General features: G+C 44.8%; 1 protein-coding gene across 1 annotated transcript; it reads right to left on the bottom strand.

The window, feature by feature from the left end:
• Window positions 1-6,105: 6,105 nt before the first annotated feature.
• On the bottom strand, window positions 6,106-7,778 carry LOC147958197 (uncharacterized). Its single transcript, XM_087535767.1, has 4 exons — window positions 7,528-7,778; window positions 7,182-7,344; window positions 6,998-7,070; window positions 6,106-6,134 (listed from the first exon to the last, which is right to left on the bottom strand). The coding sequence occupies exons 1-4, from the start codon at window positions 7,776-7,778 to the stop codon at window positions 6,106-6,108; spliced, it is 516 nt and encodes a 171-aa protein (XP_087391893.1).
• Between the last annotated feature and the right edge of the window lie 11,752 nt (window positions 7,779-19,530).

The raw sequence follows: 19,530 nt of genomic DNA, 5'->3' as shown, positions 1-19,530 counted from the left end.
CCAACGCGAGGCTTTGGGAAGGGGAGAAGACGTACTCTACCCGTTTATAGGATCTCCCTGCGTAATAGGCAACGGTTTAACAGATTGATCTGCGAGGGAGATATTCTTTATTTTTGGCTGGTTGGGATGGAGGGAATCGCGCTCCCGTTACGCTACCAAAAATCAAGCAATGTGGACTCGTGTAGTACGTGCCAATGACACACGGGACCCGACGCTCCCCCCATTTACGTACACGATCGCATCGTCGCCTTCCCTTCTCTGCCGGATGACAATGGTTGATTAAGTAGTAAGTAATGATAATCGGATCGATTTAGATGGTCAAGTTCTGCTTTATTTTGGGAAACGAGAGATCCTTGAAAATCTCCACCCGACCAACCGATCCACCGCGCGTATGTATAGCCGCAACCTTTCCTCCGCGTATCTGCTGCCCAATGCCCATGCATGCACGCGGTCGGTCAATTTGTACGTAGGATTCGATGCCACAACAAAAAAATCTACGTAGGATAAATTGATTGGGCAGTGTCTCCGGGATACGCAGAAAAAGAAAAGATACGGTGGACACGATACGTACGTACGTGATCTGAGTATCTAACTGAGTGGAGGGCTAGTAGTAAAATTCTGGGGTCAAACGTAACAGCTCGATCTGGTCGAAGGCATCGTCGTCAATCTAAGCTAAGCAGACCGGGACAACGCAAGAGACCAAACTGTTGCCAGGGAAGCTAGCGAACAACGGCGGCTCGACGACGACGACGACGCAAAGATGCCGAGGCGCAGGGGGGCGAGAGATACCGGACAGAACCGGGCCGGCGGCGGGTGCAGACGGCGGAAGGGACAAGGCGAGCCACTGAGGGGGCGTGGAAAGGTGCAAACTGTCGTTACGCTGTGTTTGTACGTGTGTGGGTGTGACACGAGCTGAGAGGGACGCCACGATCGATGATGGGACTGCTGTGTTGGAGTAGCAAGTGGAAGTGAAAGATTACAAAACTGGACTGGCCTGCCTGGCTGGCTGCCTCTAAATTTAAATGAGACGAGCTATTTTTGAATTGGAACGGGAGGGGCATCGTCATCGGGCTGATGGGACAACAAGGGGTCGCTGTTTCTAGTCTAGCAATGCACACCTGGGGATTTAGTAGGTTATTAACGTGCGGTCGTGGTGTGTGGTGGCTGCTTTTCTACGTTTGGAATGTTTTTATGTTTATGTCCAATGATTGAGGATTCAGACGGCAGTTGGGGGATCCGGCTTGCCTGCTCCTTTCTCATGCTCCTATCCGTGTTCCCACTTCATTCTACGGTTGTCTTTTTTTTTTCTTTTTTTTTTCTAATCTAATCATCTTCTCCTGATTTTAAGAGGATGGGGCCGGGCCTTATTTTGTTCCAATTAAATCAAGCCACGTACACGGGAGCACGGATGGGCACACGCCGAAGGAGCAGCCAAGTCTCGTCCGCAGTTGGGCACCTATATAAAAATTGCAAGACATGTGTTTTCTTTGAATTTTTTCTAGTCTAGACCTCGCGCACCCGCGTTTGCAAGTTATGCGACCGGACAGCGCACCATGGTTTTCAACACTTGTGATCGGAGCCCTTGTGAGCTATTTGATGAGGAAGATCGAGTGGTGGCAGGAACTGAGGGGGCAATGAAGGAGAAGGGGGGTGATCTCGCGGCGATGAGCGAACCTGGCGACTGGGGTGGATTGGGAATGAGCTCACAAGGGGTTTGTTTGTTCTTTAGCTTGATGTGGTGCTCATTGAAACCGTATGTAGATTGTTTTTTTTTTCGAATCAAGGAGCATAGCTCCCTATTTTCATTGATCGTGAAAATTGATAACACAGAATTATCCACCAGGCATCTCTACCCCCTGATGCTATCTGAGCATGTACCTGATGTGTAAACTCCAGCTCAAACTACATTATTACAAACTTTTTATTTGAAACATAAGAGCATCTCCAGCCGTTGCCCCCCCCCCCCCCAGAAGGTGCTAAAAATCGCCGCATGGGGGCGTACCGGTGCTAAAATCGGCGTGGGGGGTCGCGCCGGCCCCAGGGTCGCCCCCAGAAGGTGACATTTTTTATATACAAAATAGGAATTCGGCTAAAGTTCGGCGAAAATGACATTTTATAGCATAGTTTTAATTACATAACAAATTTAATGCTATTCTACGGCGCGAAGATCGCAGTGAGCTTGGCGAAGTTGCCGTCGTCGTCACCGGCCTTCTCCTGCTTGACGCGGACGCCGCCCTTGCTAGACCCCTAGCCGGCGTCGCCCTGGCGGACCGGTGCGGGTGGTGCGCCGTCGTCGCTGTCGTCGTCGAGGACGATGACCTCCTCGTCGCGGGCGTCTGTGGCCACCCGAGGGGGGGGGGGGGCGCTTTTATAGCTGCCGGGGAGGCGTGTGTACGCATCGCGGGGAGTAAGGCGTCGCCGTCCCGTGGTAAGGAATCAATGGAAGGCTGACCGGCGGCAGCCTTGGCATTGATTTCCCGCGGAAAACCAAGGCGTTCTGAGGATGACGAGGCGAGTGTCGTTGACTCGGCGGGCCCGTGGCTCTTTCGCGCCAAAACCGTTTCGCCCGACGCGCCCGAGCGCCCCCCAGCGCGCCGGATTCGGCTTGGGTCCGCCGGCGCCAAATTTGGCCCGAGCCGGCGAAAATTAGGCTTATGGGGACGCGACTGGGCCGATTTTTGTGCGCCGGTATGAAAAAATCACCTGAGAAAGGCGTGTTGGGGACGCGGTTGGAGATGCTATAATATAAAGCCTCCAGCTCGAACTGGAAACAAGCACTACGCCACAACAGACTTCACTTGGTGTACCAGCATAACTTTCTAGCAATGTTCCCACCAAAATCCTCCAGTTTGAACGACAACTCTCCAGAAATGCACACCAATCTTCAGGGCTCATCCAGCAATCCACAAGATGAACGGAGCCCGGCCTTTCCTCATGTTGTATATATAAGTTGGAACCTGTAATAGCAGCTTTGCTCCTTTGACTTGCAGCCCTCATATTTTTTTTGTTTCTGTGTAAAGCAGACTGAAACTCTAACCGGTAAGTAGTCTGAGTAATTACACTACTAGGATCATAAGGGTGAACATTGTTAAAGCAAAGCATTGTTCCTACACTTACATATAGCCCAAATTACCGTTGCCACTCCCACTACTAATAAACATATGTATTTCCTAGAAAAAAATTCACAACCTGCACACATATTTCTCTAACATAACTCGAATCCATATGGATACCCAGAGCACAGCTAACTAACCCCGCACATATCTAGCCAAAGAACAATGTATAAACAAGTAGTCCACCATTTCCTTTCTACAAAATTTACATTTACTGCTCCCTACCCAACCTTTTTTTAACAAGTAGCTTTAGTAAGAATTCTATTCCTAAACATCAACCACAAAAGGACTTCAATCTTCAAAGGTACTTCTATAAACCATAGTCTCCCAAATGGACATTTCACTTGCAGAGCTTTTAACATCAAATGCATAGAATTACCAAAGAATTTACCAGAATTATTTAAAGTCCAAACACATTTATCATTTATCATTTTCCTCATTTAACATCACTCTAACACACAAGTCTTGCAGTTGCTGCCATGATTAAGCTAATTCACCCCTAATGTTTATCCTAAAATGAATATTATTCCATCTCTCCTCTAAGATGTTAGCTACTGTTGTATTAAAACTAACATTAAAATTATACAATCTAGGGAATTTGTTACACAGAGCATAATCCCCCAACCATTTATCCTTCGAGAACCTTATGTTCTTACCATTCCCCCATTTTTTTCAAACTGAATTTGTAAAATAACTATTCATACAACAAGAATTCCATGCATAAAAATGTCCTGGTTTGCTTTTAACATTAACAAGGAAATTACCACAATTATTGTTCTTAATATCTTCCTATCCTTAACCTCCTCCTTTTCTAGTATCCACAACCATTTGCTTAATACACATACATTCATAATCCCAAGACCCACTAGCCCCAAACCTCCTTGATCAACATGTTGACATACTTCCTCCCATTTAACTAAAGTATATTTATGAGAATCGTCACTATCTTGCCACAATAATATCTTCATTAAAATATTGCACTATGTAAAATAGCAATATGGAACATTGACATCATGTAATAAGGAAGATAAACATGATCTAAGAAAACACAAGTTAGCACCATAGGACATGAACCTCCCCTCCCAATTTACTGACTTCTTATCCATCTTATCTTCGGCTTTCTTACCACTCATATTCCTAATCTTAACATTATGCATTGGTGACGTAAGTAAGACATAGGTAGTACCCTAGAAACACAAATGAAAATATCCCTTGTACGTAACTTGCTAGTGCAACTAAATCAGAGTCGTCGATCAGTAACACAAAAAACGAGACGGACTCCTACTACTGCATGTCCTTTCCTCTTTGTAAATACCACCCGCGAAAACCATCTTCCAAGAATCAAACGAAGTCAGATTCACACTTCCTAGCTGAATCAAATAGGTCGGTCAGGTGGTCACACTGATGTCAAAGCCACTGAAGTTGTGTGTTTTGGTAGCGTGTGGGGTAATTTTTGACATGGAACCACGTCAACCCGGCCTCGAGGAATCTTGCACTACCATTGGAGTTGGAGATGATTTGCCAATGTCGGTCATGACGCATAGGTGCTAAAACCGATCTAGGAACCATGTGATGGCGAAGAATGTACTTTATGCTTGTTAGGAGGCCATGACATATGCATGGAAGGAGATGACATGCAGACAAAACTTCCATGGGAGGTGCATGCAGAGGTGGCTCCAGATGAAGGGAAGTTTCCATGTGTGTCGGTGCCAACTTATGGTACAACCTATTGTTGCAAAACAAGATGCTCGCTTTCCTAGTCCCTTCGTCTTGATAAAAACTGAGTTAATGGAGATGAATCTCAAGACATATCCAGGTCCAGATGAATATTTTAGGCGGTACATGCAAGAGATGTCTGGAGGCGTTTGGAGCCAATGTTGGCATACACAAGGTTCGGGATTTGTTTTGACAGAATGGGTAAGTAACTCAAGTTGGATTTTGTTCGTGCCTGAACTTGATGTAGGCGATAGCGAAGTAGTAGTGAGATGGTGCATAGTTGAGGTGGATGCAGGGGGGAAAGGGACATATATTAGCTACGAGCATTCAAGAGGAAGATGAGATGATGGGGTGTGAAGGTTTCGTTAGTATTCTTAGAGCGCCCATCACATCATAGTCATAGTCCTTTTTCGGTGGGCCAGTAAAGACAATTTGGGTGAAACCAACAAAAACTATGCAACTTGGACACTTGGTACAACATTTCAATCACTGATGCAACAATGTCTTCTCTAGCAGGTTCTCCTTAATATTCACTAGATCATCGATGACGCGCGTTGCTGCGTCCGTCTGTTTTGATGTAAATACATATACATTAAAGTTAAGTTGCATATTGGTTAGTGATCGAAGAGGGAATTTTCAGAAGAAAATGGAAATATATAAAACTTCAAAATTTTCAAATTACATTGCCTCGATATAGAGTGGGTTGCATTGCTGCCATCCACAGGAGAGTCAAATCTTGTGTTGGATATAGCCTGATAGCCATGAACAATGCAATCATACATTAGGTAAATATAAATTTGACAGAAAACAACAATATTTAAGGGGGATACCAATTACCAAAGCAGTTTACATAATTGCATACAGGGTAATGACAGACAGAAGGTAAGTAAGAAATAAAAATTATGTATGCATATCAATATAACAATCATTCATTCAAAATATTAAATTTACAAACCATGGTACAATTTCAGGACATATTTTTAAAATGCCAGATGACCGGTAATTCTCATTAATTGCAATAGGCGTAGCCTTCCGCAACAACAACAACAACAACAACAAAGCCTTTGGCTTCAGCAATATCTTCAATTCATGCAAAAGGAGAAAGGTCAAAGGTAACCTTAAGTCACAGAAAAAGCTTAAAATCTAAAAGGCATCAGGTTAATCAGCACAAAACACGATATAATTAGCACTTACCTAGCAGCTTCTAAACTTCTCAGACGCCAAAAAATTTAAGCCAAACCAAATACATGAGCTTCCAAAGCCTACTCCCTCTCCATTATTCTGCAATAGTGACTTGAAACAAATCTGTAGCAAAATGGGGAACACCAAAAATTGATTAGGAAGATAAAAGATTCCTTCTCAAAACAACACAATAACACAATGTTTCTTATTTTCGTAATTGACTAATATGTTTGGTTGCTGCCGTAGAAAAACAGGTGTTCGCATCAATAAAATTTCTGGGGGAATTTCGTAAGGCCATTTAGTAAAGTAAAAGTAAAATGTATAAAGTAAACAGTAAACACCCCCCCCCCCCCTTAGCATGTTCTAATATATAAGCATATCTATGCCAAGAAACATTCAAGTTGGCCAAAACAAACTTAGAAATGATTGAATCCAAGACTCGAAAAATTCTCATTGTGTACTTTCTAATGTAGACGTCCAAGAAACTTGCTTCGACAAATCCGTCACAGGTACATTTTAATTAGAAATTAAATTGAACAGTGACAAGCACAAAAACTCGTCTCCCATCCGAAGGTCACCAGTAATTCTTAACTAAGTATCTCAGTTTCACAGCAAGGTAAGAACTGAGGTTTATATTCCCTTTAAGAAGTGAGAATTACCAATCTCGTATTCTTCCTGAGATCGCTCGATCACGAAAATTCATGTAGAAGCCATGTTACATTATTTAGCTCATAATAAAAGTTTTTAAATATGAGAAGGGCATGGTTTGATTAAGAAGAGGTTCAGATGTTACATTTATAAGGCTCCTAAGTTTAAACACCATCCAAGCTTGCTGCTAGAATAATCGCAAAAAAAAACTCGCTGCTGGAATAACCATGCTTTAAAGGAGCATTATTGTCAATCCGTGTTGCAATTTACATAAAATGGGGAATGCGGGGAACAAAGCAATGGGAAAAAGGCGCACCGGGATAAAAGGAGAATGGTACCTTTTGACAACACTAACACTCGATGGGTGGCTACATTTTTCTGTTGCACATTTTCCTGTTCTTTTGTAAATAACTATGGCGCAATAAACAGTTCCATGGTATGAAGACATATAATATATCTAAGCAACAGATAAATGCTAAAACATGGAAACATGAAGTATGGTAGTCAAAGCGAAATTATCACCTTTCCCGGAGCCATCAGATTGTCAATTAAATAAAATGACCAAATCAGAATAAACCAATTTTCAAGAATGAACACCATCTGCAGGCACACGTAATGAATTCGGTTGCATTTTCTATACACCCAAGAGCCTGAATGGATCGACCACAAAGAAGATGAGTAGCACCTGCACAAAATTGGGAGAGGGAGGTTCAGGATAATGTTGATGGGTAGAAGGAGGATCAGGTAAGGAAATAATGCAAATAGAGCGCAACCTACCCAAGCACCATGGCTGTGCAAGATGGAGAGGAAGTATATATGCAGGCGCAGGTAATGGATTCGATGCAGGCTCAAAGGAAGCAACGCTTACCTCCACTTAGTAGTCGCCGTGGCCCGTGAGTGGCGCACATCGTCATCGATGATGAATGCCCCTGCAACTGACGATTGATTACCTTCTTCAATCATGGGGATCAGTTTTACTCGCCTTCGTCGCCGAAGAGTCCGCTGATGCTTCGCCTCCATCTGCATCGGCGTCCGGTTCGGGAGGCTCGAACCATCTTCACGCATGGTCTCACCCCGCGGCCGAGAAGGGCGTGTGAGCACGCCTCGCCTCTCACGCATCCTCCACTCCGCTCAACCGGTCTGATCCTCTAGCTGGATATGCCGACCGAGCTGACCATGCGTCGAGCAACGCCCGAGCCTATCCTCGCTCTGGATCGGGTGGATGGAGATGTTAGATGGGCTGGTTGGCCCACATCGGACAACGATTCACAGGAGGCTCCCAAAATTGTTATCGGAGCAGCAACCCACCACGATAGCGCTCGTTCGTAGCGATGGATGTTAGGCTACGCGGGGTTCATAGGAAATCAAACGACGGAAAACAGCCAAACCTAAAGATCCAACAGTCACAAAGGCTAATGGCCTGAGATGGCTGGGAAAGTGCACAGTTTTAATGTCTCTAATAAATGGCGCCATCAGTCGACTCAATTTTTTTTTCAAAGGGAGGGGGAGGGGAGATTTTTTAAAAAACAACCAGGGGGGGTTCACCACATGAATATTATTTCATTTCAAAAGAGATTGATCCAGTTTATAAATGAAAAAATCCCTTTTACGTAGTTTGCTAGTGCAACTAAATCATAGTTGTCGATCGGTAACACAAAAGACGAGACGAGATCCTACTACTGCTACATGTTCTTTCCTCTGCATAAATACCACCCCCGAACACCCTCTCCCAAGAATCAAACAAATTCATATTCACACTTCCCAGCATAGTCAAATAGGCCAGTCAAGTGGTCAAACTGATGCCAAAGCCACTGAAATTGTGTGTTTTGATAGCGTCTGGGGTTATTTTTGACATGAAACCATGTCAACTCAGTCTAGAGGAATCTTCAACTACCACTGGAGATCATTTGACATTGTTAGACACGATGCTTAGGTGCTATAACCGGCCAAGGGACCATGTGATGACGAATAATGCTCTTTACTAGTGATTGGGGCGCTACCCTGTGGCGCCACTTGAAAGGAAGCTGTGCGCATGTTTCCATTTTAAAAAAATACATAAAGTTCTCGCCTTCGTCTAAAAAAACATCTCAAGAAAAATCCTCATCATCTGAAAAAGAGGTAAAAAAGAAAAATTACCACACCAGCCAACCAGCGAGTGCCACTTTGCATAACCCTCCATTTAAAAAGTACCAGAGGTCCTCATCTCCATCTAAAAATATATATTTAAAAAATAATCCATGCCTTCATCTAAAAGAAATTGCAAAAGATTTCTCATCGCGGCCAACTAGCTTGCGCCATGTGGCATAGCTAGTTGGCCGCCCTTCACGCGTAGCTTAATGGTTTTAATGCTTGTTCAGATGCCATGACATATGCATGGAAGGAGGTGATATGCGGACAAAATTTCCATGGGAGGTGCGTGCAGAGATGGCTCTAGATGAAGGAAAAGTTTCCATGTGTGTCGGTGCCAACATATGATACAACCTATTGTTGCAAAACAAGATGCTCACTTTCCTATTCCCTTCGTCTTGATAAAAATTGAGTTATTCGAGATGAATCTTGATACGTCTTCAACGTATCTATAATTTATAAAGTATTCATGCTGTTATTTTATCATTCTTGGACGTTTTACAATTATTTTATAGCAACTTTATATCATTTTTTGGGACTAACCTATTGGCCCAGTGCCATTGCTGTTTTTTGCTTGTTTTTTACATCGCAGAAAATCAATATTAAACGGAAACGGAGTCCAAACACCGTGAAATTTTTTATGGACCAGAAGCACTATAAAAAAATACACTTCCGTGATGATACGTGTTTGTCACAGTAGGTCGCGTTTTTTGTCATGCATGTACATTCATGACGATTTTATGACAGAATCAAGATAGTCATACTTGTGATGTCGTAGAAGTGTTCCATGACATTACCAAAATTATCATCACGGAAGTGTCCACTTCCATGACGATAAATCGCGCGTCACAGAAGTGCTTTCGTCAAGGGTGACCGACACGTGGCATCCACCGTAACGGAACGCCGTTAAGTTATCGGGTCGAGTTTTGGATCCGATAACCCGTTAACAGCCTCGACCAATGGGGATTTTCCACGTGTAAAATCATCATTGGCTGGTGGAAACACATGTCGGCTCACCGTTGGGACAGATGTCATTCGCTCATTGGACCGAAGGCGCCTATGATACGGCAACACGTGGCACGGCCCAACAGAGGCCCATTCTTGTGAAAAGGCCGGCCCGTTTGACTTGGTCAAAAGGTGGCGGGCCGGCCCACGGAAAGCCTGTTAACGACCTGATCGCATATAGGCCATTTACAGCCCATTAACCCAGGGCCCGTTATGCCCTATCCGAATTAGGCCCAGTAGCGTCATCTGGGCCGTCCAATATGATTCAACCCGTTTTAACTTCCGGCCCATGTGTGGCCCATGACTTCTTTCGGCCCATATAAGGACCTTTGTAACTCTTGGCCCATTAACGGCCCGTGGTGAAACTAGCCCGTAATGAACAGTGTATCACTTTATACCCATTAACGGTCCGTTATTCCATTGGGCCATTTCCAGCCCAAGTTATCTTTCGGCCTTCTCAGGGCCCATTGATTCTTGGGCTCATTTGCAGCATTCGGTTACATATGGCTCGTTACTGTCATTTTCTGCTTGTGGGCCAAATTCAGCCCGTCGTTACAGTCGGTCCGTTTGCGGACCGTTAATACGTTGGGCCGTTTTCATGTCAAAAAACCCGTTGGGCTGTTTTCATAGAGTTATCAAATACGGCCTATTAACGGCCCGTTATGGTCCACGAATAGTACGGCCCATGATTGGCGAAATGATGATACGCCCCGTAGAAGGCCCATGGATCCTACGGCACATATGAGGCCCGTGGATAGTACGGCCCGTAGAAGGCCCATGGACCCTAAGGCCCGTAAAGAAGGCCGATGGATCCTACGGCCGGATGAAGGCCCATGGATCATACGGCCTGCAGGAGGCCCATGGTTACAACAGCCCTTGTGTTGCCATGATTATTTTGGCCTAGCTACCAAAAATAGGCTATTGTGGCCACTAGAAAAAAACAGAAAAAGAACTGCAGTGACTACAAGCAAACAACTAAACAAGACAATAAGCAAATAAATAAGCAAGCAATTAACGTTAGCCTATTACCGCTATTACACATATTACATCCACTAGGCATCAAAGTTCGCCACCAGTGCAAATAAACGCGGCAGTAAAACAATAGCATATCTGAAACAACTTCAGAAGAGCTCAAGAAACGTTATCCTGGGTATCCACCATGCTGGCAATAAGCTTAGCAAGCTGATTAGCTTTGTCCCGTTTGGCGCTAAAATCCTCCAACGCTTGTTGTTGCACCAGAAAGTATGCATCTGAATGCTCCAGGGACTTGTGCAGTCCTTCCACTTCTTGTCGCAGCACAGCTGATCGATGTCTTTCAGCTTGTAGTTGAGACTCAAGAAACCGAACTGATTCAGACAGTGAGTTTGAATAGCTTGTGCAAGCAGTAGTGGCCAGTAACTCGAACACTAAACCAAGACAGGACTTTGGGGTTGTCTCGCTGTCTTCAAGATAGTCTTCCTTAGCTGTTTTATCAGCTTTGTTGGAGACCAACAAGGATGTGTCACTATCCTGAACCTTATCTGCATTAGTTCCTTTACCATTGTCAGCATTCTAAAAGAAGAAACAAGCAGACACATAACAAGTTTAGCATGTACTAGTATATGAAACTCATTTCGGTGAACCCATTCATTAGTAAGGTGGACAGGATTAAACTACCAAGTCTTCTATTGCCAAGTACTAGTACATAATAAAAGCATCAAATGAACATATATCTATGTCCTATGGTCACTGCATTGTCTTGCCAAATCAAAATAGAGACACGGTTCAAATCATATCAGTTTAAGACAAAGCAGCAGTGAAAGAATACAAAGTGTGGGAAACTACACGGCACAACAAGATTTCTGATGGGTACCACGGGTCTACATGTACAACAACACTATTGGCTCTGTTGTGATGCTAGTAATGTGCATGATATGAAAGTCAACTGTATACGCAATTGAAACTGAAATCAACAAAGCTATTGATAAGACCAAACCTGTTAAAGAAACATGCGTGAACATACCTGCTGTGCCATTGGAGTTTCGATTGGATCCTTCAATTTAAAAATAAGTTTGTATGAGTAAATACAGTGATACAAGAGCAAAGCAATCATAGTTAAAAAAAGGCGCGCCTAAGCGAGCGCTTAAGCGCGCCTAGGCTCTAGGCGTTGGCAAAACGCGTTGCGCATAACTACGCATAATCTGTGCATAACTGCGCATAAGCATGCACTTTGGTCAGTAAAGCGCAAGGCGGTGGCAAAACGCACAATTAACGCCTAGCGCTTTTTTGAACTATGATAGCAATGGAATCTTAAATTAGAACAGTTGTTCTTCAGGTTTAGTCACTTGTTCTACATGAATAGAGTACAGTAAGACGCAAGATTATAATACTTAAAAATAGAAAATGAGCTCATAGACCTTACCACATTCTTGGTTCGGACCAATACAGAACAAGGCGTTCCCAGTCATCGTCCAGTAAATGTGTCTCAGGAGAACGTAAGGGAATTTGATGAGTTTCTTTGCCGGTGAAGTACGTTTTCTTCAGGTAATTCCGATACTGCCACCAAGCATTCTTGAAGATAGCAGAGGTATTAGCACAAGTTACCTCATCCCGAGTTTCCAAATCGGTCCTTCTCTATAGAGAAAAATGGGAAAATTTGCTGTATTATAACCATCATGGAGGTAGGATGTATGGGACGAAGCAAAGTAATTGCCATGAATAACGTTACTTACACATAACTCCTGAACAAACACCTGCAACTGGCATTTTCCTTCATCTTCAGTATAATATTTCCAAGATGAGAAGATATGCACATACGATTTAACAACATCAAATGTGATATATGCTAAACTACGACTAGCTGGTTGTGCTTCCTCCACAGGAATAGGCGTACTAACTGGTGGAGTTGGGGTTCGCCGTGATAGTACTGGCCTTTTGGGCACTGGAGCTGCCTTACTAACTGCTCTTGTTTGGGAGCTCTGTGGTGGAGATGGTGCTGTGTCAACAGGAACTGGGTTACTATCGGCTGGGGTTGGGGTTAGATTGGGTGAAGCTGGTTCTCTGTCCATCGCAGTAGGGGTACAATTTGCGAGAGTTTGGGTTATGTGTGGTAGGGCTGGTTCTTGTGCATGTACAACTGGGGTGCTATCTCCACCAAGAGGTAGCACTATTTTATTTGAAGACCGTGTTTTTAGTCCGCTAGATACTGGCATCACCCGCTCCAATTCAAATGGCTGATAAATAGGAAACATAGTTGAATGTACAGACATTGTATGAGAGATAGATGCAATAGATAGTATGGAAAAAAGAGGGCATGAAATAGTTGACATGTATATTGTTTAACTAAAACGGATAGCATGACATAATTTCACATATATGATGTCTATCTAAACTGGATAGCATAGCATAACATAATTCAAAGATATGATGAATAACTAAACAGGATCGCATGACATAATTCACCTACATGTTATCTAAGTAATCATGATCGCATCATTTAATTCACATATGTGATTTATATGCTAAACAGAGGGCATTCGATATGATTTCTGAACTAAGAACATGGTGTTGAATATCGTGTATATGATGTCTAAACTATGCAATGCAAGACACCGTATGCATGATATGAGCAATATAACCGTGCCAAGTTAGAGCATACACCTCAGTGGGGGAATAGGACTGGTCATCTGTCTCTGAATCCATCTCTGAGGAGCTATCGGGACCCAACAAGAGATCTGCTTCGACAGGTAGCACTGTCTGCTCTGAAGGCCTTGTTTTCACTCCAGATTTTTTCATCTCCCACCCAAATGGCTGATTCACAGGAAGAGTAGTTTAATGTAAAAACATTGTCGACAAATGGAAATGTAATGAAGAAAATGATGGGCAAGATATCATTCAAATATATGATGCCTGGTTAAACAGGATGGCATTGCACATTTCACATATATTATGGCTGGCTAAAAGACATGAGAGTGCATAATTCCCATATATGATATAGAAACTAAACAGGTGGCATTACAGAACATGTCTAAACTAAGCAGATGACATATATGATGTTAAAAGTAGGCACTGCAAGGCAACATATGCATGATATGACTAACATCATCATGCCAAGGTAGAGCAAACACCTTGGGGGTAAATAGGAGTGGTCAGCAGCGTCTGAATCCGCCTTAAAACAGATATCTTCCTCTGGATTACAATCTGGAGAGGGGTGGGGAGGGTTTTCCATTGAACCCACCATGAAGCGATGTCTGCATGACATTGTATTGCCGCGCAAAACTCTTCTCTTTTTCTCTACATGTTCAGCATGACTGTGTACAATATCTGACATGCATACGAAAAAATATGGTGAGATTATGTAAGGAGAGCATGCAGAAATTTAGAGTGATGGTAACAACCAGTGGATCGACATTTTTCCGTTGAACCAAAATAGCCCTAATGGATTGACGTGAATGTATAGTAATAAGTGATGCAACAAGTGTACAACCTCTTTGCCGTAGCCGTGTCGACCTCAGCATCATTGGGTTGGTCGCTGAAGCAGTTGAGGCAGAGGTGGCTGTCGGAGGTGTGGAGAAAGATCTGAGGAATCTGTAGACGGCGTCCAGGGCACTGCTCTGTTGTGATGGATCGTTCTGTCGTTGGAGCAGCTCCGGTGAGCCGTAAGACGTCAAGGCTGAAGCAGCACAAGACAGACATCGTCAATCTCAAGTGAGATTCTAATAGCATCTCCAATAGATGATGTAAAATGGATGTAAAATTAACATCACCAAAAACCACCTGACTACAACAGATGAGGTAAAAACTATTGACTCTGAACTTAACTCTCGAAACTGAAATTTACTGTGAAATTTGAATGCTACTATCGAAACTGAACGCAATGATAGCAGAGAGACACTTGACATGTAGTTTAGGGAGGGTCTACAGTTCATCTTCAACCTGCACCCCCCTGAGCCGCCAGCCACCACCGGCCGAACCACCGGCCCCAGCGCCGCCTCGCCGCCCCGAAACAACTCGCCACCGCCGCCTCGGCCAGCCCTCTAGGCCCCCGCCCCACCCTGAACCCTAAGATAGATAGTGGGGTATCTCTCCGGCGAGCCCCCGTCCCCGCTGCGGGTGGTTCTTCCTTAACTCCGGTGAGCCCCCCCAACCCCTGAAAATTGACTGACCCAAAAGTCGATTCAGTCGACTGAAGTGTGGCTTAATCAGAGTAGAGCAGCAGCACGGGCGAGGGGGAGAGCAGCAGCAACTGGGCGAGCGAGCGATCGAGAGAGAGCCGAAGCAGCAGGAGCAGTGCGAGCGAGTGAGTGAGAGCCAGAGCAGCAGCAGCAAATCTGGCTGGTATGGACGCCGCCGCCGAAGGGGCCTCGCACTGGGGGAGAGCTGCCGTGGAGATGTCGCCCGCGGTGCCGGCTTCAAGGTAGCCGCTCCTTGGGGGTGCGGGATGGAGAACCATCGGCGCCGGGAGGTCGAATTAAGGAGAAGGTGCGATGCGATGATTGTACAACCTCTTTGGTGGCGCCGAGTAGGCCTCGACTTCGTCCGAGGAGTCGGTGAGGATGATGCGGTTCCGATGGAGCAGGTTAAGGCGGCGCTGTGGGAATGGAGCAGCCACGATAGACAAGGCGATCATCGGAGCAGCTCCTTGGAGGTGGAGGACGGGGCAGCTGAACCGGTGGGACGGCGAGATGGACGATGGATCCTCATCTGGGGAGGTGGACGAGGGACGTCGAGCTGTTGCGGTGGACGATGTCGTCGGGGAAGAGGCTCCGGCTGGGTAGTGGTGACGTGGCGGACGGAGGAGGGTGGGGTTTCGCGGCTGGAGCGGAGAGGTTGTGGCGGCCTGGGATTTCGAATGGCGAAAAGGGGGCGATGGGAGGGGTTGAAGCATGACTTAGGGACGCGCTTGTCCAAAATGTAGGGTGTGTTACAAAAGTACCTCCCACCGATTTGATCTAGCGTCCCTTTCGGCTCAGGGTTAGAAGGGGGATTTCACGTGTCGGGATTTGGCAGCTGGAGGGAGTTTTCACACGTGTTGTAATTTCGGGATAGCAAGGCGCGGGTTGTGAAGGTGCCAGTTTTGGGAGCACGATATCTGAATTTTTGGGATATAACAAGACGCGGGTTGAATTTTAGGGACAAGCCTAACGCGTAGTAATATTGTACATGTACGTACCAAATCAATTCGCACTTCCCTCAACCAAAAAGAAAACGAAAAAAATAAAACTATTCACACCACACAAAGAGAGAGTCTTGCCCCGTTTTACTATACAAATGCTATTCAAAGCTACTCACTCCTTCCATCTATATAGGGCCTAATGCGTTTTTCGATGCTAACTTTGACCAAATATTAGAGCAATGATATATGACATGCAACTTACACAAAGCACACCGTTAAATTCGTCTGTGAAAGGTTCTTTCAATGATATAATTTTCACATTGTGCATGTCATGTACTATTAATCTTGTCAATAGTCAAAGGCGGTCTTAAAAATCTCATTACGCCCTATATAGATGGAAGGAGGGAGTATGAATCCATGTTATGTCCGATTAAATTTTTTGGCTTGCTGTATAATGCATGTAACCTACTCATACCAATATTTTAGTGCATTCCAAATATCTATACTATTGCTGCATTCCGAACTAAATTTGAATTCGTTTCTCTATTTCAATAAGAATCTACAATCATGATTATTGCCAACTTCAACCATCATAGTTTCCTTGCTATCCGCCAGATATAAATCGGACGGTCTATAATGCAGGATGGCAGGCACACCATCATCAACAACTCCATTTTTTATAAGAGTAGAGATAAAATATATTAAATGTAGTATAACATGTTCATAACTGCACCATGTGTATCACCGTTATATATATTCACACATGCGTCGGTTTGAAACACTATGATAAATTCTTCAAATATCCGAATTTGCTTTTGATAATGAAGTATATATGATCTCTATTCGTCTTTTACACCCACACAACCCTCTTATCTTTGTAGCTAGCGCTAACTTCCTCTTGTGCATGCACACGCCCGCATCCCTCTCACCCTCCCCCAGTATTCTCTAGCTCCATCGCGCAAATTTGTCTTTTCACTTTAGGTCATTCACCCACGGTGTGTGTAGGCCCCCCCAGCTCCTTCTTTACGGCACACATCGATCGATATGCCTCTCTAGCCAGGTGTGCCTAGCACAAACACAAGCTTCCCCTCTTCTCTTGTTACCGTCCATGCCTCACTCCCACCACTCTTTTCATCGTTCTCGTACTCGCACACTCCTCCCCCTCGATATAGTATGCCTCTCGTACCACCTCCTACATGCATCCCTCTCTCTCTCTATCCTTCTCCTCGTGCCTCATTTGCTTCTAACACACACATGCATGTATACCGATCGATCTCTCGACATATACCTAGATCGACTTTAACTACCCCCATCGATCGACGTACCTCACAAGTTATGTCTCTCCTTTCTCTAACAAAGGGCGATTGATCTTCCTATGTAGTTACGTCTGCTTACCACAGCCACATCGTCCCCCCTCATCATTTGTGCATGCCTCCTGACCCGTCTCTCACACGCACGTGCACAGACAACAAGCAGCCATGTCCTTTCTTATTGATATTGTGGGCGTGCCCTCCGTTTGTCTAGCAAGCCTATCCCACCATTTGTTAGAAGCAACTCCACTACCACCCCCTCCAACACTCTAGCTCTGTCTCTCTCCCAACCTTATTCCTCTCCTGCACATATGCATGGATGCCGATCGATCTCCCTTAATACATGAGGTAGATCGATCTCCTTAATACATGAGGTAGGCCTCTCTCCTCTACATATATGTTGGGGAACATAGTAATTTCAAAAAAATTCCTACGCACACACAAGATCATGGTGATGCATAGCAACGAGAGGGGAGAGTGTTGTTTACGTACCCTCGTAGACCGGAAGCGGAAGCGTTATGACAACGCGGTTGATGTAGTCGTACGTATTCATGGCCCGACCGATCAAGCACCGAAACTACGGCACCTCCGAGTTCTAGCACACGTTCAGCTCGATGACGATCCCCGGACTCCGATCCAGCAAAGTGTCGGGGAAGATTTCCGTCAGCACGACGGTGTGGTGACGATCTTGATGTTCTACTATCGCAGGGCTTCGCCTAAGCACCGCTACAATATTATCGAGGAGTATGGTGGAGGGGGGCACCGCACACGGCTAAGAAAACGATCACGAGGATCAACTTGTGTGTCTAGAGGTGCCCCCCTACCCCCCGTATATAAAGGAGCAAGGGGGGGTGCGGCCGGCCCTAGGAGGAGGCGCGCAGGAGGAGTCCTACTCCTACCAGGAGTAGGACTCCCCCCCTTTCCCTAGTTGGATTAGGACTTGGGGGGAAGGAGGAGAGGGGGGAAAGGAAAGGGGGGGCGCCGCCCCCCTTCCTTGTCCAATTCGGACTTGGGGAGGGGGAGGGGCGCGCGGCAGCCCCTAGGCCTCCTCTCCTCTTCCTCCACTAGGCCCATTAAGGCCCATTAGGTTACCGGGGGGTTCCGGTAACCTCCCGGTACTCTGGTAAAATGCTGATTTCACCCGGAACACTTACGATGTCCAAATATAGGCTTCCAATATATCAATCTTCATGTCTCAACCATTTCGAGACTCCTCGTCATGTCCGTGATCATATCTGGGACTCCGAACAAACTTCGGTACATCAAAATATGTAAACTCATAATGAAACTGTCATCTTAACGTTAAGCGTGCGGACCCTACGGGTTCGAGAACAATGTAGACATGACCGAGACACGTCTCCGGTCAATAACCAAAAGCGGAACCTGGATGCTCATATTGGCTCCTATATATTCTACGAAGATCTTTTATCGGCCAGACCGCATAACAACATACGTTGTTCCCTTTGTCATCGGTATGTTACTTGCCCGAGATTCGATCGTCGGTATCTTAATACCTAGTTCAATCTCGTTACCGGCAAGTCTCTTTACTCGTTCCGTAATACATCATCTCACAACTAACTCATTAGTTGCAATGCTTGCAAGGCTTATGTGATGTGCATTACCGAGAGGGCCCAGAGATACCTCTCCGACAATCGGAGTGACAAATCCTAATCTCGAAATACGCCAACCCAACATGTACCATTGGAGACACCTGTAGAGCTCCTTTATAATCACCCAGTTACGTTGTGACGTTTGGTAGCACACAAAGTGTTCCTCCGGCAAACGGGAGTTGCATAATCTCATAGTCATAGGAACATGTATAAGTCATGAAGAAAGCAATAGCAACATACTAAACGATCGGGTGCTAAGCTAATGGAATGGGTCATGTCAATCACATCATTCTCCTAATGATGTGATCCCATTAATCAAATGACAACACATGTCTATGGTTAGGAAACATAACCATCTTCGATTAACGAGCTAGTCAAGTAGAGGCATACTAGTGACGTTTAGTTTGTCCATGTATTCACACAAGTATTATGTTTCCGGTTAATACAATTCTAGCATGAATAATAAACATTTATCATGATATAAGGAAATAAATAATAACTTTATTATTGCCTCTAGGGCATATTTCCTTCAGTCTCCCACTTGCACTAGAGTCAATAATCTAGATTACACAGTAATGATTCTAACACCCATGAAGCTTTGATGCTGATCATGTTTTGCTCGTGGAAGAGGCTTAGTCAATGGGTCTGCTACATTCAGATCCGTATGTGTCTTGCAAATCTCTATGTCTCCCACCTGGACTAGATCCCGGATGGAATTGAAGCGT

This window comes from Triticum urartu, chromosome 7A (assembly GCF_056163025.1).
Source record: "Triticum urartu cultivar PI428250 chromosome 7A, HENAU_Tu73, whole genome shotgun sequence".
NCBI classification, from domain to species: domain Eukaryota; kingdom Viridiplantae; phylum Streptophyta; class Magnoliopsida; order Poales; family Poaceae; genus Triticum; species Triticum urartu.
Note: the sequence above shows the minus strand (reverse complement) of the source record. Positions and strands in the feature narration are given on the sequence as shown.